This window comes from Brachycentrus maculatus, unplaced genomic scaffold (genome assembly GCF_059751285.1).
Source record: "Brachycentrus maculatus isolate JH-2025_06_01 unplaced genomic scaffold, ASM5975128v1 h1tg001031l, whole genome shotgun sequence".
NCBI lineage: Eukaryota > Metazoa > Arthropoda > Insecta > Trichoptera > Brachycentridae > Brachycentrus > Brachycentrus maculatus.
Window position 1 is genome coordinate 1 of NW_028281743.1, and position 17,568 is coordinate 17,568.

At 35.5% G+C, this 17,568-nt stretch overlaps 1 protein-coding gene and 1 pseudogene across 1 annotated transcript; both read right to left on the minus strand.

The window, feature by feature from the left end:
- Positions 1 to 6,849: 6,849 nt before the first annotated feature.
- Positions 6,850 to 8,593, minus strand: LOC148299638 (uncharacterized; the record flags this gene model as incomplete). The annotated part of the gene is given in 2 exon segments (XM_088275859.1): positions 6,850 to 8,134; positions 8,561 to 8,593. Coding segments are annotated over 2 exon segments (1,318 nt in total), but the record flags the coding sequence as incomplete, so codon positions are not given.
- A 7,011-nt stretch (positions 8,594 to 15,604) lies between these two features.
- Positions 15,605 to 16,777, minus strand: LOC148299639 (gastric triacylglycerol lipase pseudogene; annotated as a pseudogene).
- Positions 16,778 to 17,568: the final 791 nt, after the last annotated feature.

The following is a 17,568-nucleotide window of genomic DNA, read 5'->3' on the forward strand; positions in this document are numbered from 1 at the left end:
TCCCAACCCCAACCCCAACCCCAACCCCAACCCCAACCCCAACCCCAACCCAACCCCCCCAACCACCCGGCTCAAAAATACTGAAGAATGAGAAGATTTCTGTAGTGTTAAATCATACTTATATATAATCAAATTTAAATTGATTCCCAACCCCAACCCCAACCCCAACCCCAACCCCAACCCCAACCCCTTATATTCATTATTTTGGCATTTATAGTTGAGTATGTGATGGTTTTAATTGTTGAAAATTGAATTGATGAACTAAATCGGTTATTATTGGATGCTATTTGTCTTGTCGGCTCAAAAATACTGAAGAATGAGAAGATTTCTGTAGTGTTAAATCATACTTATATACAAAATATAATATAAATTTATTAAGAAATGATGAGTAAAAGAAATGAGCAACGAGCGAATATCTAGGCAGCATTAAATAACTAAACCAGAAATAAATCGAGTTTTACTTCTTTAAATAAATACGGTAAAAGCCCGTACTTGCAGAGTTATACATTTTTAATGTAGAAATCGCTCAAGGTTTCAGCCTCCCTAAAAGGCTCAAAGATGCATCTTAAGCCAACGATAGGTCTGAAACCAATTCCACGAAGGGTGAGCTTCCCAATAAACACTGGGAGATTAAGCTCTAGAAGATTTAGAACCAGAGATCAAGATCGAACATGATCTCCTATAAAGATCGCGGAAGTCCAAAGTTCAAATTGCCTAAAATCGAGATCGAACACAATAGAACATAAAAAATATAAAGCAGTAGCCCCTTTATAAATATAGAAACCGAAGCTAACTCCTTATCTGCGACCCTCGAGGTGACTTCTCGAAAAAGGAAGCTCGTATAAATTCCGAATGTGTTTAAAAAAGAAACTATTTTTAAGACCAAGGCCGGGACGAATGGCAAGCAAACCAAAATTAACCAAGATATTGCAATTATTGAAACTGCATTGCCACAAGGAGTTAAGTTATACTGCGTATGCGATGGTCATGGGTTAAATGGGCACCTTGTCTCAGCCTTCATCAAGCAGACTCTCATCAGTAATTTTCTTATAAATGAAGAGAAAATCTAATAAATTCTTTGAAGAAAATGAATGCAGAATCGACTCGAATTCAAGATGTTTTTGAAGGTGCACTGGTTCATACCAACGAAGCCCTTCTCAATTCAGATATCAACACATAGCTCAGTGGATCGACTGTCATTGCTGTCTTCATCCACAATGAGACAATTTATTCATTCAATATTGGAGATTCAAGGGCGTTCCTAGCTTCACATTAAGAAAAAGAAGAATGGAAGGCTATACCATTGTCGGATGATCAGAAACCTGAGAGAGAGGATGAAAGAAAGAGAATCCTTGAGTTTGGAGGCAGAATTGAGGCCCAAAAAAATGAAAAAGGAGAATAACTAGGGCCTTTAAGAGTGTGGATGAAGAACATTCAAATGCCTGGGCTCGCCATGACGAGATCGTTTGGAGATAAGGCTGGCCGTAAAGCAGGAACAAACGGTGATGCTTAGATAATGGTTCATAAGATAAACTAGAACGATAAGTTCATAGTCATAGCTTCTGACGGAGTGTGGTAATACCTTGAAAACGAAGAAGTCATGAAAATAATTACGCCCTTTTTCGTGAAAAATGATTTAGAAACAGCAGCCTAGAAAATTGTTAAAATTTCTTCATAGATTTGGCATAAATTGAGCTACTCGAGAGATGACATTACAGTGATCATCGTCAGCCTAAATCCTAAAACCAGCGACAGGAATGGGAAGTGCCCCGATGATTCAAAATAAATGGCAACATGAATTATTTTCCTACATTCATTCCAATGATATATATTCAATTATTTGGCGAATACTTACTTAATAATCTCAAGGATCAATCATTTTAGTTTATAGTGAATGCTCGAGATGCAAATCGCAGTCGCTTGAAGAATCGACAACGGCTCTTTAATTTCCATAATGAAGGTCTCATCATCAATTTTTCCGAAAATTAACACATCTTTCCCTTATTTTCCTCTGAGGATGAAGTTCTTGATTGAGGCCTTCTTGACTATTCCATTGAAGTCCAGCTTATAAGTCCCATCTTCATGATCATACTCAGGAGCTTGGCTGTACAACATCGACAGATGTTATCTCTTCTTGCTTTTCCAGAGCTTTTCCAAGGCATTCACTTCAGGATCCAATGCATACATCCCTTGACCATTTGTTGTGATTATGGTTTCAAACTTGCGAGGGCCTTTGTTGGTTTAGTACTTGATCGAACACATTTGCTTTCTGCAGTGCTCCAAAGATCGAGTTTGGCTGGGAGAGAATCCATTATCATAGAACTGAAATTCGGCCCCAAACATGTTGCTATCGAGAAGCCCAATGAAGTTCTTATTTTTGATGCTGATGTTCTCTTTGCTGAGAGAAAATATGTACTGAAAGAGGCCATCTTTGAGCACAGAAAATAAAAACCTATTGTTTTGCTCGACATAAACTTGATATTTTGTGCTCGTGTTAAAGAAGCCTGAGCTTATTCTCTTTATGTAAGCTTTAATTTTATAGTCGCCTAAAGATGAAACCAAAAATTTTCGAATATCCGTCACTTTCAATGCTTTCTTCTCTTCTACATACTCCAGCTTATTTTCATTGTTTTACTTAATATCGAGCCCAGCGAAGTTCTTCTTGATTTATTCTCCATCCAGGGTTTCACCTTCAGTTTTCAGCTCTGAGCTATACTTTTTCTTTAATGTATGTTTATTTTATTTATCAACTAAAAATGCAGGCTAGCTCTCGATCCTTTAGTCTTCCAGATTGCCGTCTTTAAGTTGGCTTTAATTCTTATCCTCAAGCTCGCAATCATCTTCTTTGATAGTTTGGTCATTGTCAGAGTCCGAATCTTCAAAGTAATACGCTTTTTTTGGTTTGAGAGCCGCTTGTGGGTTTTTCTGAGGGACCAGTTCCATTTTGGATTCAGGTAGATTAGCATCGTTATTCTCCGCTAAGTTTTCGTCGAAGTCAAATGTAAATATGTTCTTATTCATTGTGAAATAGAATATATAATGAAATCGGCGATTTTTAAAATATGCGAAATAATAAACCATACTATCTCACAAATACCAAAGCAACCGTGAGATTTCCTATTTATCGGCATCTATCTGAACATGGCAAAACCCTTAAACACGATGACAGATCAATAATAACATTATTAAATGACTTGAATATTTTTTCGTTGTGCTAATTACTTTAGTTTTGTCTGTGGATAGATAGACCTTTTGACTCGAATTCTCGCTCCTTCGGGAACGTTGAATGTTATCTGTTAACACAATTAATTCTATCAAGCTAAAGCTATATGATTTTAACTGAACATGGATAAAGTAATAAGAAAAGGTTGGGTCTAACTCATTTTGAGCATGAATATATAAATAAATACTCAAACAATTATGATTGCCACATCAATGCTATCTCCGGGTGACTATATAGCCAACATAAGACCTGAGGTAAGACTTATAAATTTTGCTCAGTAAACTCTTTTTCGAAACCGTATTTTTGGCGATTGCATGTTCTTCTTTGCTCAGACTTAACTCGGTTTTAATTTTTGACAGTTAAGAATTGCTAGACGAGCGAGAAAAAATATGGTCAATCTTCAAGATGCAGATATAGGACAGAAGTTTGATTTTGAGAATTTATTCTGTCTTGACAAAACTGGAGTGTTTGTATTTGTAGAGGCATGGACCCATTAATGCTCTAACTCTTGAAAGCACGCTGATAGCCCCCTCTGAAATCTTCTTCTACAGTTTTAAACTGTATATAGTAAAGCCAAGAAGCTCGAGAGCTTCATACAATTACAGCAACCCTAAATTAAAAATGAAATACTTTCTTCCTCACTGGCTTGCTTATCATAGTAAATAAGGCGATTGGCAATGTTGGCCATAATCTTAACGAATTAAATTTGGTTGTAAAACTCAAGATACTGGTTCCGGTTGATGATTGTATTCATGATTTTGTTGAGGAGCTAGATCGCTTTACCCAATTGTTCCGGCTCGATCCTTAGATTATCCACTAAAGATGCCATCGAAGTAATAAGCCTCTCTAAATTTTATTTTCGGATGATTGTTGCAAAGAGAAGAATTTCGTGGCATCGTATCTCAAGAGAGTACTCATTGTTGAACTGAATAATGCTGATAATGTCCTTCTAATTTTCGAAGATATAATCAATCATGTTTTGATTATTGTAGTTATTTTCAACAAAACTGATGAAGGTGTCGAAGTAAAATATTCTCTTGTGCTTGACTGTCAGCATGAACAGTTTTTCAGCTACTTTTTGAGGCAGAATGTGCAGTTTTTCGTATTTATTATTTATTACCAGGTTCAGGAAATGCTTTATATGCGGCAAATCACTCACCCCAGTTGCTATTTCACAAACATATTAGAGAATCATCTAATTTTGGGATTTATCGCAGGATTAGTACATTTTTGTAAGCAGTTCAAAGCCTTTAGAAGCTGCTTCAGGGTTGCCTACAAGAAAACACTTTTATATTTTCAAGCAAGTCATTATATCGAATGGAATTAATTTGGATTCTATGAAAGTTTATTCCAGGTCTTCAGGGTTTTTCATCAGATTGTTCTCTCTGTCTCTCTCACAGATCAATAAGATTAGTTTGAAGACTTCTTATCTGATTTTTTATTCACACAGAATGTAGAACAAATACTAAACAAGTATATTTCTATACATTTTTGTGCACAGGCACTCTCTCAATATCCATGGAGCTTCAGTAATTATTGCTTTTATGCCGATTAGATCGTTTAAAATCAGGCAGTTTATAAGTTTCGAGTTGCAGTCCCATTTTTAGAATTGTTGGCATTGAAGGGATAAATTCTCCATCAGTTCTGAAATGAGAACGTTTCCGGGGTTTGTGTGGTTGAGAGTGGAGCCTCTGAAAGGCTTATTACCTATCAAGCATTTCAAGGCATAACCAATAATAGTAAGTTTCTATGGGTTCTTTGAGTAAATACTGAAGAATTATGTGAAAACTTCGCTGATCTTCTTAATTTTAACGCAAGCTATGAGATTGTCCATAATTTTGTACCGATAAGTGACAATCTAAACTTGTTCAAGTCGATTAAAATTCCGGAGAGCTGTTAAAAATGCTTTACTTAGCCGATAGATGTAGTTGCTCTCAAAAATGGTCTGATATTTTAGCTTCTCAAGAAATAATTCCCAGAATTTATTCACAGAGGGGCATGTAGCACAATATTCATCAGTCCATTGAAGCAAAAAATTCATAAGGCCTTCAGCTTATTGAATTTTTGTGAAATCTTCATTCTTGAGTCCTGCCTCCAAGAATTCAAAAATAATTTGAATAGCTAAGGGCTTATTCGTATATAGATCCACGATATTAGGACAAAGTCGCGCTTTCAGTCTTCCATAATAGTAATCAACTGGTGGTTTCAAGTTTGATACTTTCATCATCACAGGAATCACAAAATGAAACAGTCTCATCAGCATCAAAATGGAAGGGATCTTGCCTGTATTTTGGTCAAAGTATTTGAAGAGGACTTCAACTCTAAAATTGTGCTCCAGGTCTATTATTTTAGACTCGATTTCTGGAACGAAGTTGGACTCATTGATTTTCCGAAGCAAGGCTTCGAGCAGGAGTAAATTTTTAGAGTAGTCTTCGGCTTAGAGGTTGGTGTAACACTCTTTAAAGAATTGCTTGCCTACACTGCAAAAGCATTATGAACTGAGGAGCATCAAGACCAATAAATTTTGATACTCCTCATCATTATTCTCTTCAAATTTATGTTTAACAATTTAGTAAATTTTCCTTCCATGGTCTTCTGCAAAAGGGAATTCTCTTCTATTGATTTAGAAAGCCATGAATCCCAGTATTCCTCGGGCCTCGGTAAGAGGTCTCTATTTAAGATGTCTTCCAAGCTTTTCATAAAACCATTTGTGGTTTAGCCTAATTGCATGTTCCACATTCATCCAATTCTTCTACCGGCAGGAGGTATTCTACTGTGAGTAATATATCAAGCCTTCAAAGACTTGCTCCAGCTCAGAATTATGCATCTTTAAATGATTATCGAATTTTGATTTTTGTCTCAAATTTAAAAAATCTTGCTACTCCTCAGTCACTATTTTTCAGTCACTTTTTAATAATTCAATAAAAGCATGTCAAACCATTATACATCCAAGTTTAATTAATGATAACACAGAATTGCAATTAATTCTAAGCAAATTACAGATTTATAATCAAAAATAGGCAGAGATGAATAAGTAGTGCAAAAGTTTTATGGTCTTTAACAGGGACACCAGGACCTTTTAGGGGATATTTTTCAAGAATCGAAGGCCTACCGGGATCACCAAACTTGATAATTTGGCCTGTAGTCAAAACACTGATTTGGAAGTCAATTAGGTTCTTAGTGAAGATTTAGGGTAAATGCAATTCACCCCATTTTAATTCACGAGCCATCATCGATGATATATTTAACAGTAGTTTTGATTTACCCCTTCTATTAATTTGTTACTTAAAAATAAATGTCGATATATTTCCACTTTCACTTTCTTGCAATCTTCAGCTCGTGAGTGTAATTGGCATAATAAAGAGTTAACAAATTCAAGCAATAATAGGTATTTGTTAAATCATTGACCGAATCGTAATACGACATATTTGAATGGATATAAATTATCAGTAATAATAAACTTTATTTTACATGCAAATGCGAGCTATATTTAAAAGGATATAAAGAGATATGCATTTCTTGGAATAATTTGTAATATCAAAATCTATTATTTCCTTTAAAGTTCTTTGTCAGCTTTTTCACTTTGGATCCTCCTAGTTTCACATCTAAAGTTATCAAATAAGTACTTAGGTCAACATGAGGAGGGTTCTTCAGTCCGTAGCTCTTTGCGACGGCTCTTAAATCGAGATTGAAGACATTAAAGACCTCTTTCAGACTGTAAGTGGTGTAAGCATGGAGATAGGATTTAAAGGCTTGGCATGCTTCTCCGTACAAATAATTATTTTTCTGTATTAAGGTCTAAAAATCCTATTGAATGTCTTCAAGCTTTTCAACTTCGAATTCGTACTCATTTAGTTACACTTTGGACTGCAGCAAATGTTGAAGATAGGATTTTTACTACTCTATCAACAGGAGCAGGGCCTTTCCTTTTGCATTATGGCCTCTGCATGTCCGACCAACGCGATGAATGTATTCTCTGATATCTAGTGGGGGATCATATTGAACAATCCAGTCAACTTCTGGAATGTCGAGTCCTCTGGCCGCCACATCTGTGCAGAGAAGAATTCCCTCTTTCATCTGGCTAAATTCATAGAACGTTGAGGACCTTTTTTGCTGTTTTTGCTTTCCGTGAATGTCCATGACACTAATGTCAACAAAGTTCAATAGATCAGAGTAAAATTTGACACTGTTGCATGATGAAAAAAAGACCATCACTTTCTTATTCTTAATTTTTTGTTTGCGCAAAAAAGTCAGAAGCAATCTAAACTTTGCAGCAGAGCTGATAACCACAAAACCCTGCTCGAGGCTTTCAACTGTAGCATTTTGATCAAAGTCGTCGACTCCAATGTAAAGAGGATTCTTTAATGAGAGCTTGGCGAGATCTTCAATCTTCCTGGTTTGAGTGGCAGAAAATAGGACTGTTTGCCTGTTTTTCGGGAGGACTTTAAGAATGTCTGCAATTTATTGCTCGAAGCCGATCCTCAAGAGGGCATCTGCCTCGTCGATAATCAGACAGAATAAGTTATGATAGATGAATTTAGAATTTTGCAAATGATCTAAAAGCCTACCTGGAGTACATATCAGTAAATTAACGCCCTTCTCAAGGCGTACACTCTCCATTTTTCTGTTCATTCCTCCAATAAGGAGTCCAACAGTCTTGTTATGAAACTCAGCCAGTTTCTTTGCAACATCAAACACCTGAATCGCAAGTTATCTGGTTGGTGTGATGACTATAACTCCAGTTCCATTTTTTTGCCTGAAGTCGAGTTCTCGCAATTTCTAAATGCACGGAATTAAATATGCCAAAGTCTTCCCTGACCCAGTTTTTGCAGCCCCCAACACATCTTTTCCTTTCAGCAACAAAGGAAGAGTTCGAGCTTGAATATGAGTAAGAGTGTGATAGTTGTTTTTCTACAGAGCTTGCAATGTCGGTTCTGAAAGCGAAAATTGGTTGAATTTTTTGTCTGAAAAGTACCAAGCCGGAGTCGATTATTTGTCCTCTGTTTGATTCAATGGAATTAACTCTTCTTTCTAATTATCTTTACTATTTGGGTTTATTTTAGTTTTTTCCTCTTTGGAAACATTCTTTAATTCCATGCGTGGCTGTAATTTTTATTCCTATTTTGTCCCATATTCTTTCGCTGTTTGATTTTAAACGCTTTCAATTTCTGAAGACTAAGGCTATTACTCAGATAGTATATCCTCTTGTTATGATGAATCTAATTTCTATTGCTAATCTTTATTCTTTTGGATAGTTATGGGGCGTTTGGGCTTTTTACCCTTGTTAATCTTTATATTCTTTATGTGCTGAGCCAATCTTCGAGTTGTGTCTCTTACTCTCGAAGGAGTTGGAACGTTGTTGAATTTCATTCTATAACAATATTAAATAGTTATCAATTTTATAGTGCATTGTATTGCTTTATGAATTATTTATATTCATATCATTGCTTGTTAAACCAATTGGCTTGCGCATCTACCTTCTCAAGAGTAGTGTATGAGCCTCCATTTGTGCTATTGGCATTCGTCGTCTGCTTTGATTTCCTTCCCAGAGGTTCAATAGTTGTGACTCATTGGCCATTGAAACTTAAATGTTGCTAGCCCCAAATAGCAATTTAGATATTTAAAATAACCACTTCCAAACCCTAATAGTATTTTCCAGGAAATTGATAAAAAAAATATAATAGAGCTTTGATAAAATCAGATAATCAAAATCCGAATATGAGCCCAAACTGATAGAATTGTAGGCAAAAAAAAGGAATCGTTGGCAAGCAAGTTAAACTCCCAGTTATTAGTGCCCTTCTATGAATGTTCACTCTGATTGACTTACCAGGTATCATCACAATCTCTGTGGATCTAAATACAATATTGAAAAAGTTACCATAGAAAGGGCCAAGCAATACTCTGTGCGGAAGACAATACAATCATTTTGGCAGTCTTTCCACCCATCAAATAAATTTTATACAAAAACTAGCAGACATGTCCAGAAAAACCGTTAAAAGTAACGACTGGCTGTCAGGATAAAATATCTGTTCATGCCCGTGTTCGTTTCTGTCAGTTTATGCATGCTTATTAGACAGAACATTAGTACTCGTCATTCATTTATTAGCACCGCTTAAAAATTTAAGCCTAATGTTAACATCCCAAGGATTGGACTTGGCCAGAAAGTGGGATCCACTGGCCAAAGAACACTGAGTTTCATCACAAAAATTGATATCATAAACAGAGGAGCGAGCGCAAAAAGCATGATAATGAGCAAAGAAATCTCCTCGGCTTTGGATTACGTTGGTATCACAAATCATTGGATGAAAGAGAATACCTAAGATTCAGAAATTGATAAAAAAGATCATATAAATTTTATTAGAATGATCGGCTACGTATCATTTTTTCTCATACCACTTTTCATCTATTTAATTTCTTAAAAATCAATATTTTAATAATGATATTAAATTACTAAATTAATGACAAAAAGACACCTTGAAGCTCTTGGCCTCTCATAAGGCGATGAGGATGAATTTTCAACCATTAAAGAAGCTTTTGCTAAAAAAATCAGAGCGTCTTTCACTTACCGAAACGACAGAATTAAATATAATCTTGCATTTGAATACTTATGCAATCGATTATTCAAAGTCTAAGAATCTAAAGAGGAAAAATAACTTATTTAAGCTATTTTTAAGGGTGATATGAAATTTTTGTAAAGCAAATTAAAATTAGGAACAAAAAGTTCTAATTTTTAATTAATGATGAAAAAAAGCAAGAATGACATCGTAAATTTCAGAAAAAAAGGTACAAATTATCCTCTTTTGTATCTAGCGGTTAGATCTGGTCACTATGATGTTGTATAACTTATACTAGAAAGTGGATGCAACTTGGATTTTTCTAAGGACAGAAGCACTCCAATGCATTGCGCGGCCTTTTATGGTCATTAACATCTGATTTCATTATTATTCAAATATGGAATTCCGACAAACATAAAAAATTTTTCTGACAATATTCCAAAATAAGAAGCTTGCAAATAGTCAATCAAAACTTTATTGAGTAGCTTTCAAGATGATATCTTTTACAAGCTTGTTCAAAGCTTAATCAATAATAAGATAGCCATTGGAACTCTGAATCTCTCATTTAAATAATAAAGTCTTCAAACCATCGTTTCGATATCCGAAAAATTATTCTAAAAGATTATTTTGAAGATTATTAAGATTATGTTGACGCCTTCCATGGAACAAACTTTGATGCATTATAATCGATTGCTTTACATGGTTTAAGAGCTCCGGGATAAAAGGTTAACGGTAAAACATTAAAAAATTGCGAGGGTCATATACCATTAGGTAAGGAAGTAGGAGGACATAAAAACTGGGCAAAAGCTATATTTGTTAGCCCTTCAATATTCTACGCAGGTAACCCTTGCTATTCAAAACAAATATGTATTGATGGATTCACGTACTATCCTTTGGTTCAAGTAAAGGTTAAAAAAGGAACTTATTCAGCTCATAATCACACTCTTTTGGCATATGATTTGAAAGATAGTTAGCCATTATCTTTGTAGTTTCGGGTCAAATGTGAGTAGTTTCGGGTCAAATGTGAGAACAAATAAGAGAGAGAACAAATTTACAGAAGTCCTGATTATCGAAATGTAAGAGCTATAGCAATTCTATTAGTCAGACAAGAATTCTTAGATGATAAAAATAAAAACTATTAGGAGATGAATAATTTTATACTCAACAGCTAAGGTGAGCAAGTTTTTAGAATAAAAGTCCAAATGAAAAATCTTCATATTTGATAATCATGATTTATCTAAATTACAAAACCTAGGTATTGTGTTCTCTTATAAAAGAATTTTTATTTGTCTTAAATTTAAATACAATACAAAAAAGATCAAATGAAACGAAATAATCCAGAATTATTCTACATTAAAAATGCACTTTTTTGATGCAAGTGAAGTTCAAAGACTCAATTCACAAGCAGATTTCTGAGACAGGAAACAATAATGTATTTTTTGGAGCTGGATATGCTTCAGCCATAATTTTGTTTATATATTTTACGACTTGTTAATATATTTCAATATTCAGTTGGTTCTGGAAGTTATCAATTGACTAGTGCATTATATTGCTTTATGAATTATTTATATTCATATCATTGTTTGTTAAACCAATTAGCTTGAGCATCTACCTTCTCAAGAGTAGTGTATGAGCCTCCATTTGTGCTCTTGGCATTCGTTGATAAGTTGAAAGAATTACCCTTTTAATTCGCACTTTAAGTGTGTTTTTTTTTGTATGACTTTTCGAGCAATTTGTTGTACTTTGCGAGAACTTATCGATAGTTTGGAAATAAGACTAAAAAGTCTCGAAATTATTTGATTAGCTCTCGATAAAAAGAAATGACTGCAGTATCGGTCCATTAGTTTAATCCTAACTGCGGGAGATCAAACAATTTTGACCAAATTTATTTGTTTATCAATTGAACTCTCTCTGAAATTATATATTCAGACATTTTATTCTGTCCTTTCCGATACTAATGTTCTATTGTATTGACGGCATTAGTAAGAATTCGCTGGAATTTGAAACTATCGTCAGTGAACAGTTGCAAAAAAATTAATCTAAACTCAATTGCTTCAACATTCAGCTATTTTTCATTATTTTCATTGTCTACTTTCTCCTGAAGGCTCACATATTTCTTATCATTCTTTTTATCTAGATTTTCTTCATGATTCTCATTATTTTCGATGATATCATGATCATTTTTTATCATGGATTCATTACTTTTGTTTTCATTAGCCTCGTTGATCTAGGGCTCGTTCATAGATTGTTCTCTAGATTCGAATTTTTTCTTAATAAATTATAAAAGAGTGATAGTTTTTTCAGCAATTCGAAACTGCTCCATAGTGGATCCTTTTATTTAGTCTGTCGACTCCATGATAGCCTCCAAAACGTGCTCGATTCGGACGCTCTAATTTGCAACGCCCTGAAATTGTTGGGCATTCAAACATTTTTCAAGAATATTGAGGCCTTTCAACATTTTGTCAGCATCTTTCGAAAACAAAGCTTTGCTTATTTTGCCAAAAATCTAATTATCACTCATCACCGCTCCTGGTTATTTCTTCATGAGTTTTCGGCCATTTTGCTCTTTTTCTGAGAGTTAAACAATCTTAGATCGATCTCCTACCTTTTTGGTAAAGGCACGATCCAACAGTTTTTCTGAAGCCGTTCGTGATTCGTCAATTCCTAAAAGTCTCTTATAATCATTCTGGTAGTGTTTTTAGCCCATTCTATTTATAACTGGCTTTCTATCCTCTAATACTTTATAATATTGAATCAAAATCTACAATTCCATATAGAGTGTTGCTGGGGGGAACAATAACTCTATATTTAGAAAGAATGTAAAATTGATGGAGCTCTCATCGCAGACAATTTAGTCCCTTTATGGCGCAAGCGAGCGTGATGGAGGGCAGAATATCACATTCTCAATAGATATTTATTTTATCTGAATACTGAAATATCTCCTTTCGTAATATAGTGCTGTCAAATAGCACTATTACACTATTATAATTATCAGCAGTTAGAAAAACAATGCTAAGGTGTAGACTTGGAGCAAAATCCTAATATTAATTAGTGACATCAGAACCCGAACCTTGCAGGCAGCATCATAAAAATAAAATATATTTCCTCTGCGATACGTGCTCTCAAACCAATCCACTTTTGTGTAGCTAGTGTATTTATGCGCATAAAGATCATGATTGGATATTATACGAAGATTTTTTTAAGAAAGAAGTACTGGATCTTTTTCGAACAGGGGCGAGTCCTAAAGGGTAGAAAATCTCTGAAACTGTCGAAGAAATTGTGAAATTGCTAGATGAGTTTAAAAACAAAGTTATATAAAATGTTACGAAAATTCAAAAACGGCTCAGTGAAGAAATTCAAATCCTAAAGCAGAAATTCCCTAAAGAAGGAGGCTATGAAATTGAAGGGAAGAAATTAGATAATACAGTTATGAGTGTAATTATGAGGATTGTCCGCTCGGAACGACACTTTTATCACACACAAAAATTATAGAAAGTTTTCAAGTAGATCTTCAAAACTTCTGAAGCACACATCAAATAGAATTTTGACAAACTCGAAGAAACTCTCAATGACAGACAATGGGAAACATTCAAAAAGCGCGATTTAGAATTCATATAAAATAATTATATCAGCGCCTTTCGAAAGGCAGATCTCCGCCGAGATTTTTTTTTTTCATCTTTTACCAAGAGTAAATGTGTGTAGCTGCTGAAAGAAAGAACGCTTGCTCTATATAAATAATAATGTACTCTTGATGATAAGTAGATCCGTTGAACCCAGCTGTTTTGACAGATCGGTGTATGAACGCGGAGAATAACTTCTTAGTCTTTAAAGTACTGAAGATGCCTACTATTCTGAAGGTGTTCAAAAGCTCTAAAATCTACGTAGGAGTAAGCATTTTTGAACAAGCTGAATATTTTAATTTTCATAATCTTGCAAAGGCAAGCCATGGAGCGTATCTCATCTCATCCTCTGGAAAGTCTTATCATACGAAGCTGCCATAGTTTCAAAACAAAAACATTAATGTAACTTTGCTCATAAAATAGTTCTCGTTTGGAGCGAATGACTTAATTTCAGTGTTAGTCGATTTTTAAAAACGGAGCATACTCTTCGAAAAGCAAACGGGCTTCATATTTACTCGTTTCGAAATGCCTTTAAATCTTGAAATTGGCTACATGAATAATCTTAGGGCATGTGTGATGTTCGAAGGGGAATTGGGAGCCTAAGTTCAAATTATCTCATAGCGATAGTTTGCCCATAGATTTCAGGCGAATCCAAATTGATTCTAATACTTATTATAGATCCGACTTTTTATTCAAAAAGGTCGCCCATTTTTATACTTTATAAACTAAAATTGAGAGAAATAACTATTTTCAAATATTAAATTCATTAATCAAAACTCAATTTGACTGCTGTTGTGTATAACCTTCCTTTTTAAGGCTTTTTGATTTTGATATTTTGAAGCGCTGGCTTTTAAAATCAGAGGCTTTGGTCTATGGATTAGTACGAATTCCGTACTATTATTCTGAAGAAAAGTGCAAATTGCGATTGCTTCTTTTGATTTGGCTGTAAAATTATGTGCTGTGGCTGGCAGCATATTCGATGACTCGTTTCAGACTTTACTTTTACATTGATAGGCTTTCAATGTGGTTGATCAGATTGCAAACCTGCTCATTCAAATGATCGATCTCATTTTTCTGAGATGTCATCATTTTCTTAAGGTACTCGACTTAAGTGAGTTATCGATTGCTGTTATGCCTTTAGTAGTTATCCTTTATTTTTATGCCGTCTGTGCCTCTTTTCATGAGCTATGCAAGTTCGTGCTCTAAGCCTTTAACTTTCTCTTTGAGTCTGAAATTATCATTTTTAATTTCATCGTTTTAGCGATTGAGTTAGAGAAACTTTTCCTGAATGCTCGACTAAATCGAAGATAGCCTCGCTTTCCTTTCTTCCCCATAGTGGTCTAACTTAGTCTTCAGCAGTTTATTTTCAATGATGAGCCTTTCGTTATGGATGAGTGCCTTGGCGACCATTTGCGCTTAGTTCTCTTATTTTTTGGAGGTTTACTCATTCGCCTGGTTCTCTATAAACGATCTCCGAAGTGACTAGTTGTTAGCTAAGAGCTGATTGACGCATTCTATAAATTCCTCAAGAATTCCGGTGTCTGTGGTGTTGAAGGATGCCGATCTGAATTGGTATTTAAGATGAAATTCCTTTTGAATGTACAGCTTCGTCTTCTCCCACAGTTGGGATTTATATTTGAGGGATTGTGTGTTGTCCCCCATTTTTAATATCTTTTTCCGCAGGTCAGAATTTTCCTTGTAAAGCCGCTAGTTTTGTGTAGATTGATTAATTTATGTAAAGAACCCATTCATTATATTGTCATATTTCAGATTGCTTTACCTTTTTGAAATATTGAAATCTGTTGTTTCTGAATATTTGGAGAGGTCGTGTAAATTGAAGCCCAAGATGCTGTGGACATTCTTATTGAGAGTGCGCCGATTTTAATTGAATTGCCTAAATTTTTATTCCTCGATACTGCTGCTCTGATTGTTCATTATATAATTTACAATTTATACTGTCCGTTCACAATAAAGTGAATTCTATTCATCACAAGATGAGAATCCATAATCGCAATTGAGATTACCATGAGGACTATGAGCATGCTCAGTCATCAAAGAATAAGGCAGTTGATGTCAGATCCATAGCTAAATATGATAAATTTGAAAGAAAACATCCACAAGAATTAAAAAGTGAGGTTAGATTGTTAGAGATTTGATATAATTGTTCATTCTCAATTTAATGATCATTACGAAGTGAGGTGCGAAGCTTTTGTATCATTCAATATTCTGTAGACGTCATCCATCCATGGTCGTACGTTGTTTCCCCACATGAAAGTGCAATGCCCCGCATTATAAACTCTGTAGAACTATTTCACTTATGGGACAAGGGAGTTCCACAAATACTCAACATCTGTCAAGTCTGCGAGTTCGTCCGAACTTCCTGCAAAAAGCCTCATTGGAACTCTAATTTGGGAAAGGCTCCATTGAGGTGGGTAGGCCTGACCATAATGTGCCTAATTTTCTTTGACAGAGCCATAATCGAAGGCTTGGAATTTTTTGTTGTCCAATATCTGTTTCCAATGTTCCATATTCATAACGCTGGTACCCGAAGGGTCGTGCCCAACCAAAACATCATAGCGTTCGTAATTATCGACTGAAGGATCAGCATCCATGACCTGAGCTAAGATATCTGCACAAACCTTTGAGAACTCGGCACAGAACAGCACTCCGATATCTGTTGAGAACCAGCTCAGGCTGGGCATAAACTCATGGATGTGCCTCAGTTTGTACCATGAGAGGAGGGCTGACTTATCGAGCAAAGTCATGATGTGAGAGGTTTGGTAGCTCACCATTGCAACTGGCCCAAATCCAAAGTATTTATCAAGATGGGCTTCTACAACAGCATTCCTTTTGCTTAGAGCCACATGCATTTGTATGGTCCCCTGGCTATGCCCAATGTAGTGCATCTTTTCAAATTTGGTGTAGTTTGTTACATATTTAAACACCGCTGGCAAGTCGTAGTCAGCCATATGCTGGAAAGAGAACTGCCAAAAGGCTGCATCTTTATCTGGGTTGTATTTGATATGCTTTCTTGAATGCTTGTTGCCCCTGCTGTTACCGAGCCAAATATCATATCCTGAATTCGCTAACATGAATCCTGGCGCCTTATCTTCATCATTGATAAGCCAAGTATCAGAACTATCGAGGAGCCCATGCTGTAAGAAAATTGGCTTGAGTCCTTATTTAACCTGTGATCCTTTTTTCTGGATTCGAAAAACCCTCAAAATGTAACCATCCTCAGTGGTCACATCATGGACCTGTACAGGATAGTTGAAATAGCGACAATAGTCGACAAATTCAAGTTTAGCCTCAGGGTGTACCTTAGCGAGTCCTAAAGCAAATAGCGATAGTAGAAGGAGTCCAAAGACGGTCTTGTTCATGGAGGATATTCTATCAAAATATATTATATAATTGCATTATATATTATCTACATCAGTATATATGTTATCGACCGGTTGTAGCATAATGATTCAAAATGTAATGAAGCTGCGAATGAGATTAAGAGTTTAAGTGATCAGAATTCTGAGATAGATTCTTCTCTGCCCATTTTCCATGGCGAAATTTCAACCTGTTTTTATTTATGGAAGTTCATTGACGGAGCATGCAATGCATTCTTTGAAACTCTTTATAGATAGATTGTGCGTGATATCTCTGATTTGTTTAATTAAGTCTGTCTGTTGTACTGAGGGCGAGTGCGACAAGAGTACAGGCAGTGCCTACTCTAAATGGGAATGGAAACCATATTGGTGCAGTATTTATACCAATTCGCTTATTTCAGCCTCTTCGTTTTCCTTTGTGGGAAGTAGTTGCGCGTATTAAAATTATTGTTAGTTTCTCCAGACTGCAGCTCGAGGTTACATCTATGAGACAGCCTTGTGCTCATATTTCGGAGGATAGGCAGCTACTCCATAATGTTGTGCTTGATATCCTGCGACATGTCTCCCTGGAAGCTTGTTCTCGGCCTTTCCGAAGAGCATGCCGTTCTTTGATGCTTGCTTCTATTGATTTGCTGGGTTCGAATAAAGGAGAAGTTTCTGGAATTGTTAGCTTTGGTTCTATCTGATCTTTTGTCTGGGCTTGCCGGCCGAAACGCAATTCGATGGTCAATGTCGAAAGTCTGAATGGTTATATGCTAAACCTTCATGAATTTTGCACAATAATGCAAATTAAT